Source organism: Argentina anserina, chromosome 7 (genome assembly GCF_933775445.1).
Source record: "Argentina anserina chromosome 7, drPotAnse1.1, whole genome shotgun sequence".
NCBI lineage: Eukaryota > Viridiplantae > Streptophyta > Magnoliopsida > Rosales > Rosaceae > Argentina > Argentina anserina.
In genome coordinates, this window is record NC_065878.1 from 21,679,936 (window position 1) to 21,694,636 (window position 14,701).

At 39.1% G+C, this 14,701-nt stretch overlaps 3 protein-coding genes and 1 pseudogene across 3 annotated transcripts; 2 read left to right on the forward strand and 2 right to left on the reverse strand.

The window, feature by feature from the left end:
- Window positions 1-278: 278 nt before the first annotated feature.
- LOC126803812 (ubiquitin-conjugating enzyme E2 20-like) lies at window positions 279-1,251 on the forward strand (annotated as a pseudogene).
- Window positions 1,252-1,346: 95 nt separating this feature from the next.
- LOC126803813 (uncharacterized) lies at window positions 1,347-5,026 on the reverse strand. Its single transcript, XM_050531546.1, has 15 exons — window positions 4,783-5,026; window positions 4,561-4,694; window positions 4,304-4,450; window positions 4,114-4,225; window positions 3,899-3,981; window positions 3,662-3,801; window positions 3,331-3,541; window positions 3,111-3,200; window positions 2,729-2,984; window positions 2,479-2,588; window positions 2,303-2,401; window positions 2,165-2,212; window positions 1,932-2,042; window positions 1,747-1,837; window positions 1,347-1,633 (listed from the first exon to the last, which is right to left on the reverse strand). The coding sequence occupies exons 1-15, from the start codon at window positions 5,024-5,026 to the stop codon at window positions 1,521-1,523; spliced, it is 1,989 nt and encodes a 662-aa protein (XP_050387503.1). The 3' UTR covers window positions 1,347-1,520.
- An 841-nt stretch (window positions 5,027-5,867) lies between these two features.
- LOC126802958 (protein LPA2) lies at window positions 5,868-7,354 on the forward strand. The gene is made up of 2 exons (XM_050530680.1): window positions 5,868-6,234; window positions 7,061-7,354. The coding sequence occupies exons 1-2, from the start codon at window positions 5,874-5,876 to the stop codon at window positions 7,204-7,206; spliced, it is 507 nt and encodes a 168-aa protein (XP_050386637.1). The 5' UTR covers window positions 5,868-5,873; the 3' UTR covers window positions 7,207-7,354.
- A 4,922-nt stretch (window positions 7,355-12,276) lies between these two features.
- On the reverse strand, window positions 12,277-13,404 carry LOC126802283 (protein EXORDIUM-like 3). Its single transcript, XM_050529891.1, has one exon. It carries the CDS (start codon window positions 13,323-13,325, stop codon window positions 12,309-12,311), a length of 1,017 nt encoding a protein of 338 aa, XP_050385848.1. The 5' UTR covers window positions 13,326-13,404; the 3' UTR covers window positions 12,277-12,308.
- Window positions 13,405-14,701: the final 1,297 nt, after the last annotated feature.

The window sequence follows — 14,701 nt, forward strand, 5'->3', positions numbered from 1 at the left end:
TTAATGCAAAAACGACTTGGAACCAAATCAGCAATACAAGAGTGAAAAGAATTCATCTCCCACACCTCGGAAGCTAATAAGTAAAACTGTTGGACACAAGTCTCATATTTTTTTACTTAATATAACAAAAACAAGTAAACCTCCTTCCTTGCGCCTCAATTAAAAGCCCTAATTTTAATTTTGCTTAACAATGTCCTCTACACCCCCTTGGCAAATTGGGATGAATGAAATAAGCACCGGCGTTACTGAAATACCTGACGCTTTTGCACTGCTACGGGATGACGACTGTTGCCGTCGAATGCCGACCTCCCGAACCCCAAGCCACAATCCCGGACGACTCCAGAAAATTCCACAATCAAAAGGTTCAGTCATCATCTCACTTTGATATTCGGTAAAATTTATTTCTTTTGATGATAATTTGGACATTTGTTTTTAATTCACAATGCAGGCTACAATCTGAATTAAAGGACTTAATGGTTAGACACACCACTCATTCTCTCTTCTTCTTCTTTTTTTGTGATCATGTGTCTACCCTGAAATTTGTTCCATTGGTTATAAATTTGATTAATCAAACCCGAAAAATATATATTTTCTTCCTTGTATCAGTATTCGTTTAAGAAACTAAAGTTGAATTTCAGGTGAGTGAGTGTGATTCTGGAATATCAGCCTTTCCTGTAAAGGACACTATAATGTTGTGTAAAGGGAGCATCACCGGAGGTAAAGGATCAGTGTTTGAAGGAAAACAGGACAGACTCTCCCTTAAATTTCCCAACGACTATCCGTTCAAACCGCCCTTCGTCAAATTCGACCGCCCGGCTCCTTTTCACCCCAATGTGGGAGGTTCTTGCTACCAATGACATGGCAAAATCGACCTGGATATTCTTCTAGAGGTACCTACTTCCATGTTTCGTCAATTTACAGATCCAAATATAAGTTCACCCGTCAACCACGATGCAGCTAGTCTTTGGAGTGATCTGAAAGGTAATATTGGGTTTACTTTGGTTACTATGACACTTCAGTACCACTATTTCAAATCGCTGAATAATGCTTCATCTTTGTGCTGCAGAATATAGGAAGACGGTGGAGAAGTTATACAAGCTTCCCCAATATGGATTAGAGGAGAGAATTCAGAGAACCACTAAAGATGTACACAGGCGCTATGCTTCCTTGAACAAACCAAAACGTTTAGAGGGGGAATTAGAGATACAGATGATTAATGTCCATTACTCAGTTTCGTCAGTTGTATGGTAAGGTTTAGCTGTTGCTCTGGTGGAATAGCTCTTGTGCAGAAAACTGTGGCGAGTTAACTCATTGTTGAACACAACACTGGACTGGCTCGTGGAATTTTCACAGCCTTGAGTTATCGACATCTCCATTATCGCAAGTTTAGAGTTCCATGATTTAATATACCGTACAAAGTAATTTGAATGATTGACAGATTTTTACTAACAAGGGATTGATTTTACACTGAGAATTTGGCATTATGCAGCCACTGGTAAAAAAAACAACAAACTATTAACTTACATGAGATTCCTACTTAAACTCCCAACAGGGCGTCTACTACTCAGGGTTACTACCCATTCACAGATAACTGAATTAACTTCCTCCGGCAGTTCGTCATGAGGACAATGACCTGGAATTTCACAAACAATGAGAAATATTAACTTCTAGAAAGTTTTATAGACTTTTAGAGCATAAACTAGAAGAGCAGTGGGAGAGAGAACTTTTCTGTAGTGTTTTACCCACCAGCATCCAATTCCTTGATTAAGAACCCATCACAATGCTCTTTGATCATAGCCACTTTTGATTTGGAGTTGGATATTGGATCTCTCATTCCCTATAGCAAATTGTTTGAGTAAGGATGAAAAGGACAAAAGAAAAATAATATGATGGAGGAGGGAGATGTCATTTCAATTTTCTCTACTTGTTACCTGGATAATGAGAACCTTTTCCTTGAATTCTTTTAGAAGATAGTTAAGAGGAAGTGAGAGATTGAAGCTAAAAACGCTTTCTAGGACCACTGCCACCCCAGGATCATATGACTGTTGTTTAGATTAAGGAAGTTTCTGACAAAATAAGCAATGCCGTTGAAAGCTGTATAAAAAAAACTAAAACATTGATTCTGGTTCACAACTGATAAAATGTACTCAAGGAAAAAGGATACTGCTCTTAGCATTTCATCAATAAGCCAGTTGTCCGCTCGCTCTGTTTTCTGCACAAAACTCGGCAAATATACTAAAATAAGACAAAGGAACTACCACATGAGTGATGCAATATAAGAGAGCCATAAAGACAGACTTACATTTGGATAGCACTTCTGAACTATGTCTTTGAGTTGAAACCTTAGGTAAAACAAAAGGAATCGAGCACCCAGCCACGAAGTCCCTGACGTTCTTCTTTCCTGAAAAGGAGAACATATTATAAAGTCGTCTATCTTTCAGAAAAAAAAAAGATCCTGCACTTTTTAATAAGACTTACTTTAGTGAATGGCGCAGAGAAGTATGGAATAATCTCACCCCCACTATTAATAAGAACAACAGAATTGGCCAGAGCAGGCCAAAGACAAGCAACAATTGCGATAATATAACCTGGAAACAAACAAACAAACAAAATAGTGACCAAAGACGAATAAGCTACAAAAACTGTTTTCGCATGTCTAAGCATGCTAAAAGGAAGATCACAATGACTGTTCAATCAGACAAAGTATAGATTTTATTACACAACATACCGCCAATTGAGTTCCCTACAAGATGCACCGGTTCACCCACAACTTCAAGAATGAAATCTCTAAGCATTTCAGACCACAGGAGTTCCGTGTACACAACATTTGGCTTCTCTGATTTCCCAAATCCTAATATTGTAATGGCCCAAACTCGGTTTCCACCTTCAGCAATGCAATCTATGTTGTCACGGTAATGCTCCAGAAAGGCTCCAAAACCATGCACAAGCAGAATAGCGGGGCCTTCATGACCAACAACTGTATACTGACAACAGGATAGTACAATAATGAAAGATTATATGCCACATGTACAAATTAGCAAAGTAGTTTGCCAGATAAGAAGCCAAGGGAATTCATTGGACCAGCAAAAGATAACCTCCGAACAGAATACCTGAATTAGATAGCCTTTCCATCTCCAGATACGAATATGATGTTTTCTATTGTCACTCATCTGACTTTTGAGAGCCACAAGCCAATACCACTGCCACAACAATATCTCAATACTTAATAATGGCAAGTGAGTAATAATTTATCAACCAGACAAGGTAAATCTCAAAAGAATCAATCAGTTGGAATACAAATATGTGATCTGTTCATAACTGATATAGCACCTCCATTGAGCACACTGAATCAACAGCTGCAGAAATTGTTGCCCCTGAACCAAAAGGAGATAGAAATCCACGGTTTCGTTCTTTATTGTGTTTGATAGCTTCAAAATATACTCTCCTCCTGGATAGGATGCCAAGAGAAAGGGCCGTACCAAAGAGAGTATTAAATGAAGCTCCATCCCGGCTTTCAGCATAGGGCATCCTTTCATGCACCCTGCAACATAATTGTGTCAAACAAACTTCCGCTTAATATATTTATGAATTGAAAGATAACATATCATTGTTTTAGGGCCTTCTATAATGTAAAAGGTATTCAGAAATTATGACCACATACTTCTGCCAGAAGTCATCCCGTGATTCACCATCCAAGTATCTCAAGTATGCACCCAAAGAATTCAATACTGTGCTTGTCTGACCTCCCATAGATTTTCCTTTAGTGGTGACAAATACTTCATCACGAATCTTTGACTGGACCTGAACACACCTAAACCAAGAATGGTTTTCACTTTTCTTTTCATTGCTTTCCCATACGTTAGAAGTTCTTCATCAATACTATGTCAGACATCATTACCTTGATTGAAGTCCACCTCTCTTGCATTTTGCATGGATTTGCATCTACAAACTTTTTCAAATCACCGAATGTCGGCATAGGACCTAAATCATAGTACAGTTACCATTACCATCAGTACTTGTTACAAAACATATCCTAGCTAAAATCACTGAAAACAGTAAAAAGAAAATCAAGTAGATGAATAAGCAGAAACATTAAGAGTCTAGGAACCTTACCCCAGTCCAACTCCACTGCACTACCGGAAAATGTAGCTGGCGGAAGCGGCATTTTTATCGGCAACCGAAGTTTAGTAAAGTCCTTGTAGGAATCAGGAATGTCCTTCAAGCTCTACACAATCACACAACCACACAATCACCATCTCTCAGCATAAACCAAAAGTAACCAACCAAAACAACCGAAACTTACCTTCACATCATAAAACGGCGTCCTCCACAGCACAAACTCTGGCGCAGAAGGCTGCATTGCTCCCAATCTGTCCTTGACAGCACCAACCATCTCCCTTAAACCATACTCCACCTCCTCCTCGGCATACACAGCGCTCACACTCCGAACCTGTTCCAAACCTCCACAATGAGTCCATTCATTACTTCAACTACACTCTCATACTCACTAATTAATCGAAAACTAAAATTCACTACAAGTTTAACAAAAAAATTAACAACCTTTTCCACAATCTCTTGTATCACATTCTCTGCATTCCCAAATCTCACCATCAAGTTCGTACCTTTATCTCTCAAACACTTTCTCAAATCTTCCAAAGCAACCACCACCATTTCCAGCCTTTCATCTTCAAACCCTACACACATTTGAATCAAACTCCATATCAATTCGTCTATACGCATTCGTGTACTGAACATGGTGTATAAATACACGGTGAGACTTACGGGAGAGAATACGGTGGTCGAAGACATAGAGAGGAATAGCTCCGGAGTGGTCAGCGGCGGCGAGGAGAGCTGGATGATCGTCGACTCGGAGGTCGTGCTTCAGCCAAACGACGGCGGCGCCGGTCTTCGATGCGGCGTTGACTGAGATATGAGCTCGAAAACGGCGTCGTTTTGGCGAGTGAAGGAGGGTTCTATGGGAGGAGAAAAGCGAGGGAGGGTAGTGGAGAGTGAAGAGTGAAGCCATTACAGTCCATTAATGGAAAACCGAGGTTTTTATTCAAGCAAATATTTGGGGTTAAAAACAGAGAGAAATATTTGGCTAAAATTTAGGGACCAGAATTTTTTCATAAAAAAAAAAAATTCCAGATTATGTGGAGGTGAAACCAGTGCCGTGGATACATGCAGTAGTGGTAATGGGCTGTTGTGACTTAAATAATATATTAAGTTCGAAACTTTATAGATGCAGCACCATGCGCCTGAGAGAGTCAACCTCTATAAAAAAACTGTCAAACATTGAGAATATGTGATTTGTAAAAAAATTCGACCCCAATATATCAAATTCTTTTTTAAATGAAAAAGAAAATAATTTTTACAGGTAGTATATTTAGTAAGACATAACCTTATATCCATGTTTTTTGAATGTTAATGACAGTAATTAGAGTTTAATCTCTCAATTAACTTTTTATAATTAAGAAAATAAGCGGTTTAATATGAATTATCAGCGTAAATTAATTTCTAGACTAGAATTTTTTAAGATACTAACTAAATCATACCTACACAATTATGCGATTATAATGACCTGTATATGCAAAGTAAATATGTTAGAAAACATATTGTGCAAATGATCTAGTGTCTCTACTTGGATTCGCTTGGATTCATATAACTATTGGAGTTTAGATTAAGTAAAGATGTTAAAAATTGCACGCTCGGGTGTAAATTCGTAGGTAATTGGGGTAGAGTATAAATTAATTTGGTGATATAAATGGATGTGTGGGGGTAAACATGACTTTTGCGCTAAAAACAACATGTCGTTTATGCGGGCAAATGGACTAAAGGAGCGAAATTATAGGATCAACGGACTAAAACCGAAAATGGCGCTATCCTATCATCTTCTTCCTCAGCTCCGATTGACCAAAACGGCGCGTTTCAATGTGAGGTGCGAGACCCCACCTACAGAGGCGTCGGAGGTCCCGGCGAAGAAACCCAGTTCGCAGGGGATGGGATTCGGGTCGTCGGCGAGTTCTGGGGAAAATTCGAGTGTGGATTCGAAGCAGAAGAAGGCGGGGAGGGCTAAGATTATACGGCGGTCGCCGGTGGAGAAGCCGGTGCTGTTTAGCGAGGAGGAAGAGGCTAAGGCGAATGAGATGGGGAGTAATGAGGGTGCTTTTGTTGTGGCTTGGTTGGGGCTTGGTGGTGTGATTCTGGTTGAAGGTCTTGCTCTTGCTACTTCAGGTATGGTTACTTCACTTTTTTTAAGTCTGTAATTTTTGAAGTTGGAGAATTGTGATTACATTGTTGTTGTGAAAATAATGAAACTTTTATTGGTAGTTTTACTAGAATCGGATTAAGTTCTACTGTTGTAGACAGTTCAACATGGCTGAAAGGTCAATTCTTTAGTGTTATGAGTAACTTAGTGTTGATTGAGGTATGGTTTGGTGTGAAAGTTAAGTTAGTTACAAGGATAAAGGCAGAATTGTGTATCCAAAATAACCCAAATTTGCAACTCAGACCTTTTTGGATGTCTGTTAGAGTGGTGAATTTCTGTTGCATCTTTGGTTGTTTTAGTTTTGTGTCTAGATGTTTCGGCTGTGGCTATTGCACTGGATGGTTTGTCCTAATTTGTGGCGTAACTAGAGACCACAGTTGTTGACATCACAGAAAATTGGAGAATTATAAATGCCATTTTGATCTTCTTTCCGGATGATCAAGACTCTCAACTAACACACTATAATGCCAGCATCAGTTAAGATTGACCAGAACAATGATAACTTTCTGAACACCTTTAGTGTCGTTCAAAAGTTTGTCTTTGACGTACATATAACATGTTGCGACCCATTTTCTTCAGACTATAACCTGTTTAGCTGACCACTCGGCTTATGTAAGTGTCAATCATCAGTTCTTTACAGATTTGAACTAGCAGTATATTGTCCATTTTAATTGCTTTGCATGTGGATATTTCTGTATGAAGGCAACATGCACATCATTCTGCAATTGAATTCGCAAAGCAAGCTTTGTGATCTTTTTCATATTTTTAGTAATTTGTTGATTTGCATTTCAGGCTTCCTTCCAGAAGAGTGGGATAAATTGTTTGTGAAGTATTTATATCCATCTTTTACGCCAACAGTCCTCTTGTTTCTTGCTGGAACAACCGCATATGGAGTAATAAAGTACCTGCAGAATGAGAAACTGAAAGATCAGAAATGATATATACTTAATTAGTATAGAGAGAAACTATGAGGTACATGCATGAGGCAATTCTGTAGTTATTTAAGGTTGTACTTTATAGAAAGTTAATATACTGAGAAATTGCGGACCATCTACAGTGCTTCGTTTAATCACTTCTGTTCATTGACCCCATGATTTATCGCAACACACATGATGTGGAACACTCAAGTCCCCATGCTTATGAATGGGGAGATCTGATCATCTGATTCTTGCATATAATTGGACCATTCAATCATTTCAGGTAAGAATTTAACCATAGTCATGTCACAGTCTCTAGTCCCTATCCCTTTATCTTCATTTCATCCTTGTGGGGCGTTTTACTTGTTTCAGTTTAGACCATACTAGTGAAAACATCATAGTTAGAAGCCTTTAAATTCTCTCATCCAACATTCATCCTGTCATCTTTATCTGGTACTACAACAGGCATTTCATGATTGCATTACAAGTTTAGTTATTGATTTTTTTTGCTTCTTCCCTCGTCATAGCTATTCATGTTCATTTAGTTTTGAGCTTGTGAGCTGTGACTAGATACCGCGTTTTGCATTATGATCTTTGTAGCTGTCCATTCAGTTCAGTGATTAGAGCTTCATTGATCTTTGATTGCATCCATGTCCACAGACGTAACAACTCGGACCCTAATGCTAACAAATGGTTTTCAAATTCTCAACTGCACATTCATATGCCTGGTGCTTATGGGGTGACAAAGCACTGACAGCTCAAAACGATTACTGTGAACTAACTACGCCATTAAGAGGGCAAGAAAGAGTGGAAGTGGTGAGGTTAATGGAATTGAACCCTGCACCTATGCTAATATTATCATCTCTCCTACCATATCAGCTGACCAAAGATGACCAAGTTTTGAAGTTTCAAGTTGGTAGGGCTTATTTGGCCCCAAAGACCCTGCAATTGGTGTGCACTGCACCCTTCGTACTAGAATCACTTTCACGATATAAACTTTGAGCAATCCGAATTTATGTGATTTTGGTCATCTAGGTCATATTCTGCTTGCCTTTAATAGCATCGATCTGTCACTCCTTCAAGTTCAAGAGGACCACGTACCCCAATCATTTAGTAACAGCGTTTCAAGTAGCTCCAGTTTCCCACTCTATTCACTGCTTCTGGGACTGAGCTTCATCAAAGTTGCTTGAGAGAATTAGATGACAATGAGCTTGCGGTCCCCTTCTTCTTCAACCTCTCATTGCTGAAATATCTGAACATAACCCAAGTTCTTGAAACTCGACCCGAGTGTTTGAGGGACATTAGTTTTAAGTGTTGATGTCTCCAACATGCAAGCTCCTTAAATCCCTAACCAAACAGACATCCACCATGAATAATTGAATATGATAAACCAAACAAACACCAAAGGGTTCTTGTTTTGTGAAACGCAGCAGGGCATTGCGCTCTCCAATAGTCTTCCACGGGGACCCAGGAGATGAGAATATTGGTGATCAAGTAATTACAACGTAGACAAAACAAAAGGTTGAGCACTATTTTATACACAAACAAGGCTTAAAGGTCAAAGAGTATGCATCAGGCGCCGCTTACCACTTTGTAATACTGTGTTAAAAATTTGATTAAGATAATGATAAGTACTAAGCATTTGAGTAATTCTCCTGCTTTGGCTACTACTCTTCCATAGCAGGTCAAGTTTTTGTTGGTTTTGAATTGCAAGTTGATGCTTAAGAGTGAGAGCCAGCTGGTTCTCTTCCTAAACCTAAATGGTGGCCTCTTTCCCTGGGGTGACCCGAATTGGCCAATCCATCCAGCTATATATCACACGAATGCCTGCAAATCAGGCAACTTTGTATTCATGTATGCTGTTATGACATTGCAATCCTTTTTCTACCAACTCGTACCCAGGAACTGGCAAATTTTACCTCAAAAACTATTGCGTGTTTAGTGTGGTTTCATTGCTCCATCTAGTATCATGATGTGATACATAACTACTGTTCGGTCATGTATCGTATGCAATATCTTAGGTGAACTAGTATACATGCGTCATCGAGTATCACAAATATCGGTATCTATAGTTCTATGCGTCGTTCCCAAAAATGTGAGATTACACTTTATCAAATGTTTTATGATTACAGTTTTTCTCACTTTTTTCTTCTCGCGTTTTTGTTAATGAACAATATGAAGATGAAATTGATGATAGATCATTGGATAAAGGGGTTATTATTATACTCAATGATCAACATTAACATTACAGGCGTTATCATTCATTGCATTTTAATATGGAAGAGCTTGTACCTTTAAGAAAAGGCAGTCCTATTCATTTTTCCACATAAAACGATTGAGATAAATACTATTAACCATGAAACTGATTAAAGTTATAATTCTGATAATTTCTTATATAGTTTAGTATGAAGAGTACATAAATCCTCCCCACTGCCTAAGAGGTAGTCATTACTGATCATTACATCGACGTTTAAAAACACACCCAACACTGCACAACAGCTGGTGTCCAATTCTTCAAGTCTTAAACAAAAGCCTGTTCTAGTCGCATATTCAACCTTCTTCTTGCTCGGCAAGTTAAAAAACTTGGTGGAAACTTTCAACAGTAGGTGCTTTTCGGCAGAATTATTAAGCAGCTGCTGCACTCTGTTCCGTTCTCAGTACACAACAAGATGTGCAATCCTTTTCATAAAGTGAAAACAAGAAGAAATATAAATCTGCAAAAGCGAATTCAAAGATTGAATTATGGAGAAGAAAAGAGGAGGAGGACTGGTACATCATAAGCCTCCCCGGCTCAAATCCCAGTAAAGTCGATCAACCCAGGAAAATCGAGAGCTTAAACAAAAGAAAAGGGAAGCACAGTGGGGACATTGAAGATTGAATACTACATTCTTAGGGCTCTTTCTGAGGACCGCCTTGTTAATAACTAATTGATAACTACTTTGATTTACCGAGTTTTCGATTTCATATTTAGATTTCTACCATTTAGTTTGCCAATAGACATGAGTATATCATTCATGCAAAATTTCATTAAAACTGATAATCGTTAATGCATTCATAAATGTGATTTGTTCATTATGAACTTCAACGGTTCATGTTTAACAGTTTTGATTCATTCATTAATTTAACATACTTTGATATATTAACGATCACTAAATTAACTGAAAATTTATACATCTAATATACTCATATGTATAACTTATCTAAATGGTTGAGATAAAAAAAATGTGATCGAAAAATAGATCTAATTAACAATTAATTAAAAAGTCTTTAACTATTCTTCAACAAGATGGTTCTTATTAGAAAATCGCACATCTATTCTTATGTATGATATCCAAAGGTCACACAGCTTTGTCTCTGAAAGTGACACTCGATCAAGTGTGTGTGATACTGTGATATGATGAGCCTACAATGAATCCCATTGCCAAAATGATGAATGTGAATCAAGTTGTGGATATTATGAATTCACCATGTACCAAACGTTTTGAGTCTTAATTTGTTCCTGTTAAGGAGTGTAAGCTAGGTGGATGGTTTCAATTTTGGCCAAACCCCATAACTCCAAATTATTCATGGTGGAAGCTTCTTTTGTTGAGCGAAAACAACTTCCATTAGGCCTGACCAAACCAGCCAAAGCAAGAGAAACAAACAGGCAAAGAAAGGAAAGCAACAAAGCAGACATGGTGGAAGCTTCATGCTCCTTTGGGACATGTAGATCATGGAGTGGAAATTGTAAGCATACCTCTATTTGTTCACGTGGGAAGTAGACTGTTAAATTGGTTGGTCGCAATTTATACATTCGATGTAAAAGGATAGTGAATAATTTGAAGAGTAATTATTCTGTGTACTCGGAACATCATGTGACACTGTCATTTTATGTATCAGCAAATAATATTTTATAGTGTGGTAAACATGTACGCGCAATGAAAGAAATTTTTTTTTATTAATATGAGTAACCAATCAGAAACAAACACAATAAAAAATTAATCAATAACATTAAAATGGTACACCACAGATTATTTATTGCGTACATATAATAATTTTTCTAATTTGCGATTTTGTAACTTAGGACATTAAATTCCATAAAATAAACTAATAAATTTTAGTTTCTTTTAAGTCATATTGTTTCATGTTCAATAATTAAAAGTGTTTACATAATGTTTTAAATCGCAATACTCAAAAGTTTCACCAAAATTGTTATCCATGAGCCTAGACTAAATCAAGGTGATGGATAGTTATGAAGATATAAGATGATCATGAATGTATATCCTACATTTTCTTGTCTTTTCTGTTGTGAGATCATCAAGGGTCCAAGATTATGATGGTGCGAGAAAAAAAACAAGCTTAGTGGGTATACCCAAAAGTGGTGATTATCTTATTAAGGCAATTATGATTACATGAGGCAAATTAATCAAAATCAATAATGCCCAAAGTTTAACAAACCAAAGAAGCTTAGCCTAAGAACTTAACAAACCAAAGAAGCAAAAGAAAGCTTATTAATAAGTAGCTACGATCAAAACTTCTAATTAGTAACAAAACCTTATGTACATTATTGTACTTTCATCACTCGTCTTAGTTTCACGATCCATTCATTTTCGGAAACTTAACATATTATTTTGTAACATTCAAGTGATCCGATCGACCAATAGTTAGAAAGTTCGAATCTCCCATTCCCCATTGCTTATAAGGAAGGGTTGTTGTTCAATTAAGGTCCACCAAACTCAAGAGTACGTGGCTAGTAATGAGGCACTAAATGTAGTCGAGCCAGTATAGACAAGTCATTAAGCCATTGTTGCAGAGTACCACTTCTTCGATTCCTAATCTCTGCTGCACTATATGAATGCTCATCAAACACTGATCTATCTCATCAGCTTTGAAACATCTTCAATGGCATCACCAACTCAAATAAAAGCGGGAACAGAAAATCAGAAGCAAAACTTGTATACAAATATCAGTATACAACAAAATTATATATAAATATCATTATTACAATAATAATAATTAACATCCTTAACTACTTTAACCAATTACGCATTAGCAAACAAAGCAGAAGCTCCAAAAAAGGATCAGAACCCCGGAAAAGGATTTTTTTTAAAAAAAAAACCGAAATAGAAAGTAGTAAATATAATTTACTGGTCGAGCGCATTAGGTCCAGTACAGTAACTTAAAACGTGACTCCAAACCCACTGAACCAAAAACTTTCGCCGGATTCCGTTCATGTTGTACGTGGCGCCATCGTGGTCGCCCATCAGCTGCCCCGTGTACGACCCCCCTCCTCCAGTGCCGTAGATCCCCTCACATAGGTCGGCAATCTCTACCGGAGCAATGGGGTCTGGGCCGGCGTACCAAGCGTTCACTAGAGGGTTGCTGGCCAGCTCCGCAATCTCGTGAGCTATAACACTAATCATCCCCTCCACGCCGACGTCACCGTTCGGCGACTTCAACGGCTTTAATCCCGGCATGTACGTCGGCACGGCAAACGGGTACGCACATATCCCGGGGCATTGCTTTGCCGAGTTTCCGACCCAAGCGTACGGCAGAGTGTAGCCAACAATGGACGGGAAGGTGAAGTAGTGGAAGCCGCAGACCTGGCCGCAGAAGTCCTGGACGGTGACGTCGTCTGACGTCAGGAGGAGGTAGAGGCCTCCCTGTGGGTTGGTGGGCAAGGGGCGGGTTTTGGCTGTGACGGCGGACTTGATGACGGACTGGATGGAGAGGCGGGTGAGGGACTTGCCGTGTGAATAGAAGCGGTCGTTCTTCTCGGCGCCGAGGCGGACAGTGCGGGAGATGTTCCGGCCGGTCTGGTCGGTGTAGAGCTGGACGGTCTTCCACCAGCCGGCGACGGAGGGGGGCTTGGAGTCGGCGGCGGAGATGGAGCTGATGAATTCACGTATGATCTTCTTCTGGCGGCGCTGCCACGTGCCGTACCAGATTGTGTGGACGGTTATGTCGGCGGTGAGGACCGGGCCCATGTGGTACTTAAGGTGGACGAACTCGGAGGAGCCTTCGAACTTTTTATTGTTGCCGAGGACGAGGTCGGTGTGGTTGGCCTTGAGATGAGGCCATGGCCGCCAAGAAGCGGCGGAGAGGACAAGGGTGAGTAGGGTTATCAAGGCAAGGAGCACTGGAGCCGGTGACCGGCGCATTTTGGTGTGAAGTGGGTGAGATAAACAGTGAAAATTTGAAGTGGGGAGCTGAGCTCACAAAGTCTCAAGTGTTTGTTTTTGTCGTAGAGATGTGTATATATATAGGAGGAGATATTTACTTGAAATTTGTTTTAGGTTTTTTCTGGAGTGGGAAAATAAAAAATGGGGAGGCATTGCCGCATTGGTTTGCGGGTAATGGAGGACAGAGAGATTCTTAAAGCCAAGACTGGGCGGGGACGGAGATGGGGCCGGAAAGTCAGACGTGGCAGGGAGGCATCATCATGGTCACCGTTTAGCGGAAACAAATTTCTCGCACGTCCTTTTTATGTCTAAATTATTTTTATTTATTTAAAGTGATGGGGAGGATGAGATGAGCTCAACTCTTTTAACTTTCTGCTTTAAGTTTTGGAAACGCGGGAAAATTAGTGTTCAACTGTTGATGGTGGAATCGTAACACATTATATCAAATAAGTCTATAATTCTATAACTCTATATGAGTTCATAATAGTAATGAACCGTCAAATCCCGTTTTATGGGTCACTTCATGTGGTTACGTACGATTTATACATACGAGGTGCTATCTAATACATGATCATGATTCATAAGGAGCTTATTTGTTTGATAGAAAGAAGATCAATTGTTGCAGATGTGGTGTGCTATTCTAAACTCTACGTCTCCTAGCAGCTTACTTGTCTCGAGCGCTGCTATTGTCTCCAAGTGTACTCGTTCAAGTTCGAGTTGTTGCTTGACTGAGTTTCATATTTGGTTAGGGTTACGGTTCCGGCAATTGTAACGCGCGGAATTATTTGATGCGCTGTAAAACATGCACTTGAAAATTCTGAATAAAATCATGAGTCACTCTACTATAATCCCGATTACTAGCGTATCTTGTACGTGGAGTCAGGATTAGATTGCGCAATTCTTATACGTACATAAAACTTTTACCTAGTGATCAAAATTAGATTGCACTCTTATTTAGATCAAAATTAAGAAACTAGCAAAACATGACAATGATTGTAATTCAACAACTTTTAAAAAAATGAGCATTTTATATTATCTTTGTAATTAATTATTTAGATTTTATGTCTTTTTTTATATTGACAGTTTTATTAATGAAAACTTGACAATCCATTAGGCCTTACATAAAAAAACGGACATTTGGGACATCCAGTCCTTCGGAAGAAGGCACAGGATCGGAGGAGGGAGAACTGAGTCTGGAGAAGGTGTCAAGTGTGTGGTTCGAGCTGTAAGAACAAAGAAGTTCGGTGAACGTGTTCGATGGAGGACAAGCTAGTCAATGTCAGTAGTCAGTTCTGGTTATCCGAACAGGTTACTGTCCTCCTTTGCTCAGCTTATCCCATTCCGGACTGTTTGTC

Bases quoted from the DNA above. Each gene is read 5' to 3' on its own strand.
- LOC126802958 (XM_050530680.1), top strand. From the start codon at position 5,874: ATGGCGCTATCCTATCATCTTCTTCCTCAGCTCCGATTGACCAAAACG. The intron at 6,235-7,060 runs GTATGGTTACTT...TTTGCATTTCAG, and splicing joins TCTTGCTCTTGCTACTTCAG to GCTTCCTTCCAGAAGAGTGG.
- LOC126802283 (XM_050529891.1), bottom strand. From the start codon at position 13,325: ATGCGCCGGTCACCGGCTCCAGTGCTCCTTGCCTTGATAACCCTACTC.
- LOC126803813 (XM_050531546.1), bottom strand. From the start codon at position 5,026: ATGGCTTCACTCTTCACTCTCCACTACCCTCCCTCGCTTTTCTCCTCC. The intron at 2,985-3,110 runs GTATTCTGTTCG...TCCTGTTGTCAG, and splicing joins GGAAAGGCTATCTAATTCAG to TATACAGTTGTTGGTCATGA. The intron at 2,402-2,478 runs GTAAGTCTTATT...TCTCCTTTTCAG, and splicing joins TCTCTGCGCCATTCACTAAA to GAAAGAAGAACGTCAGGGAC.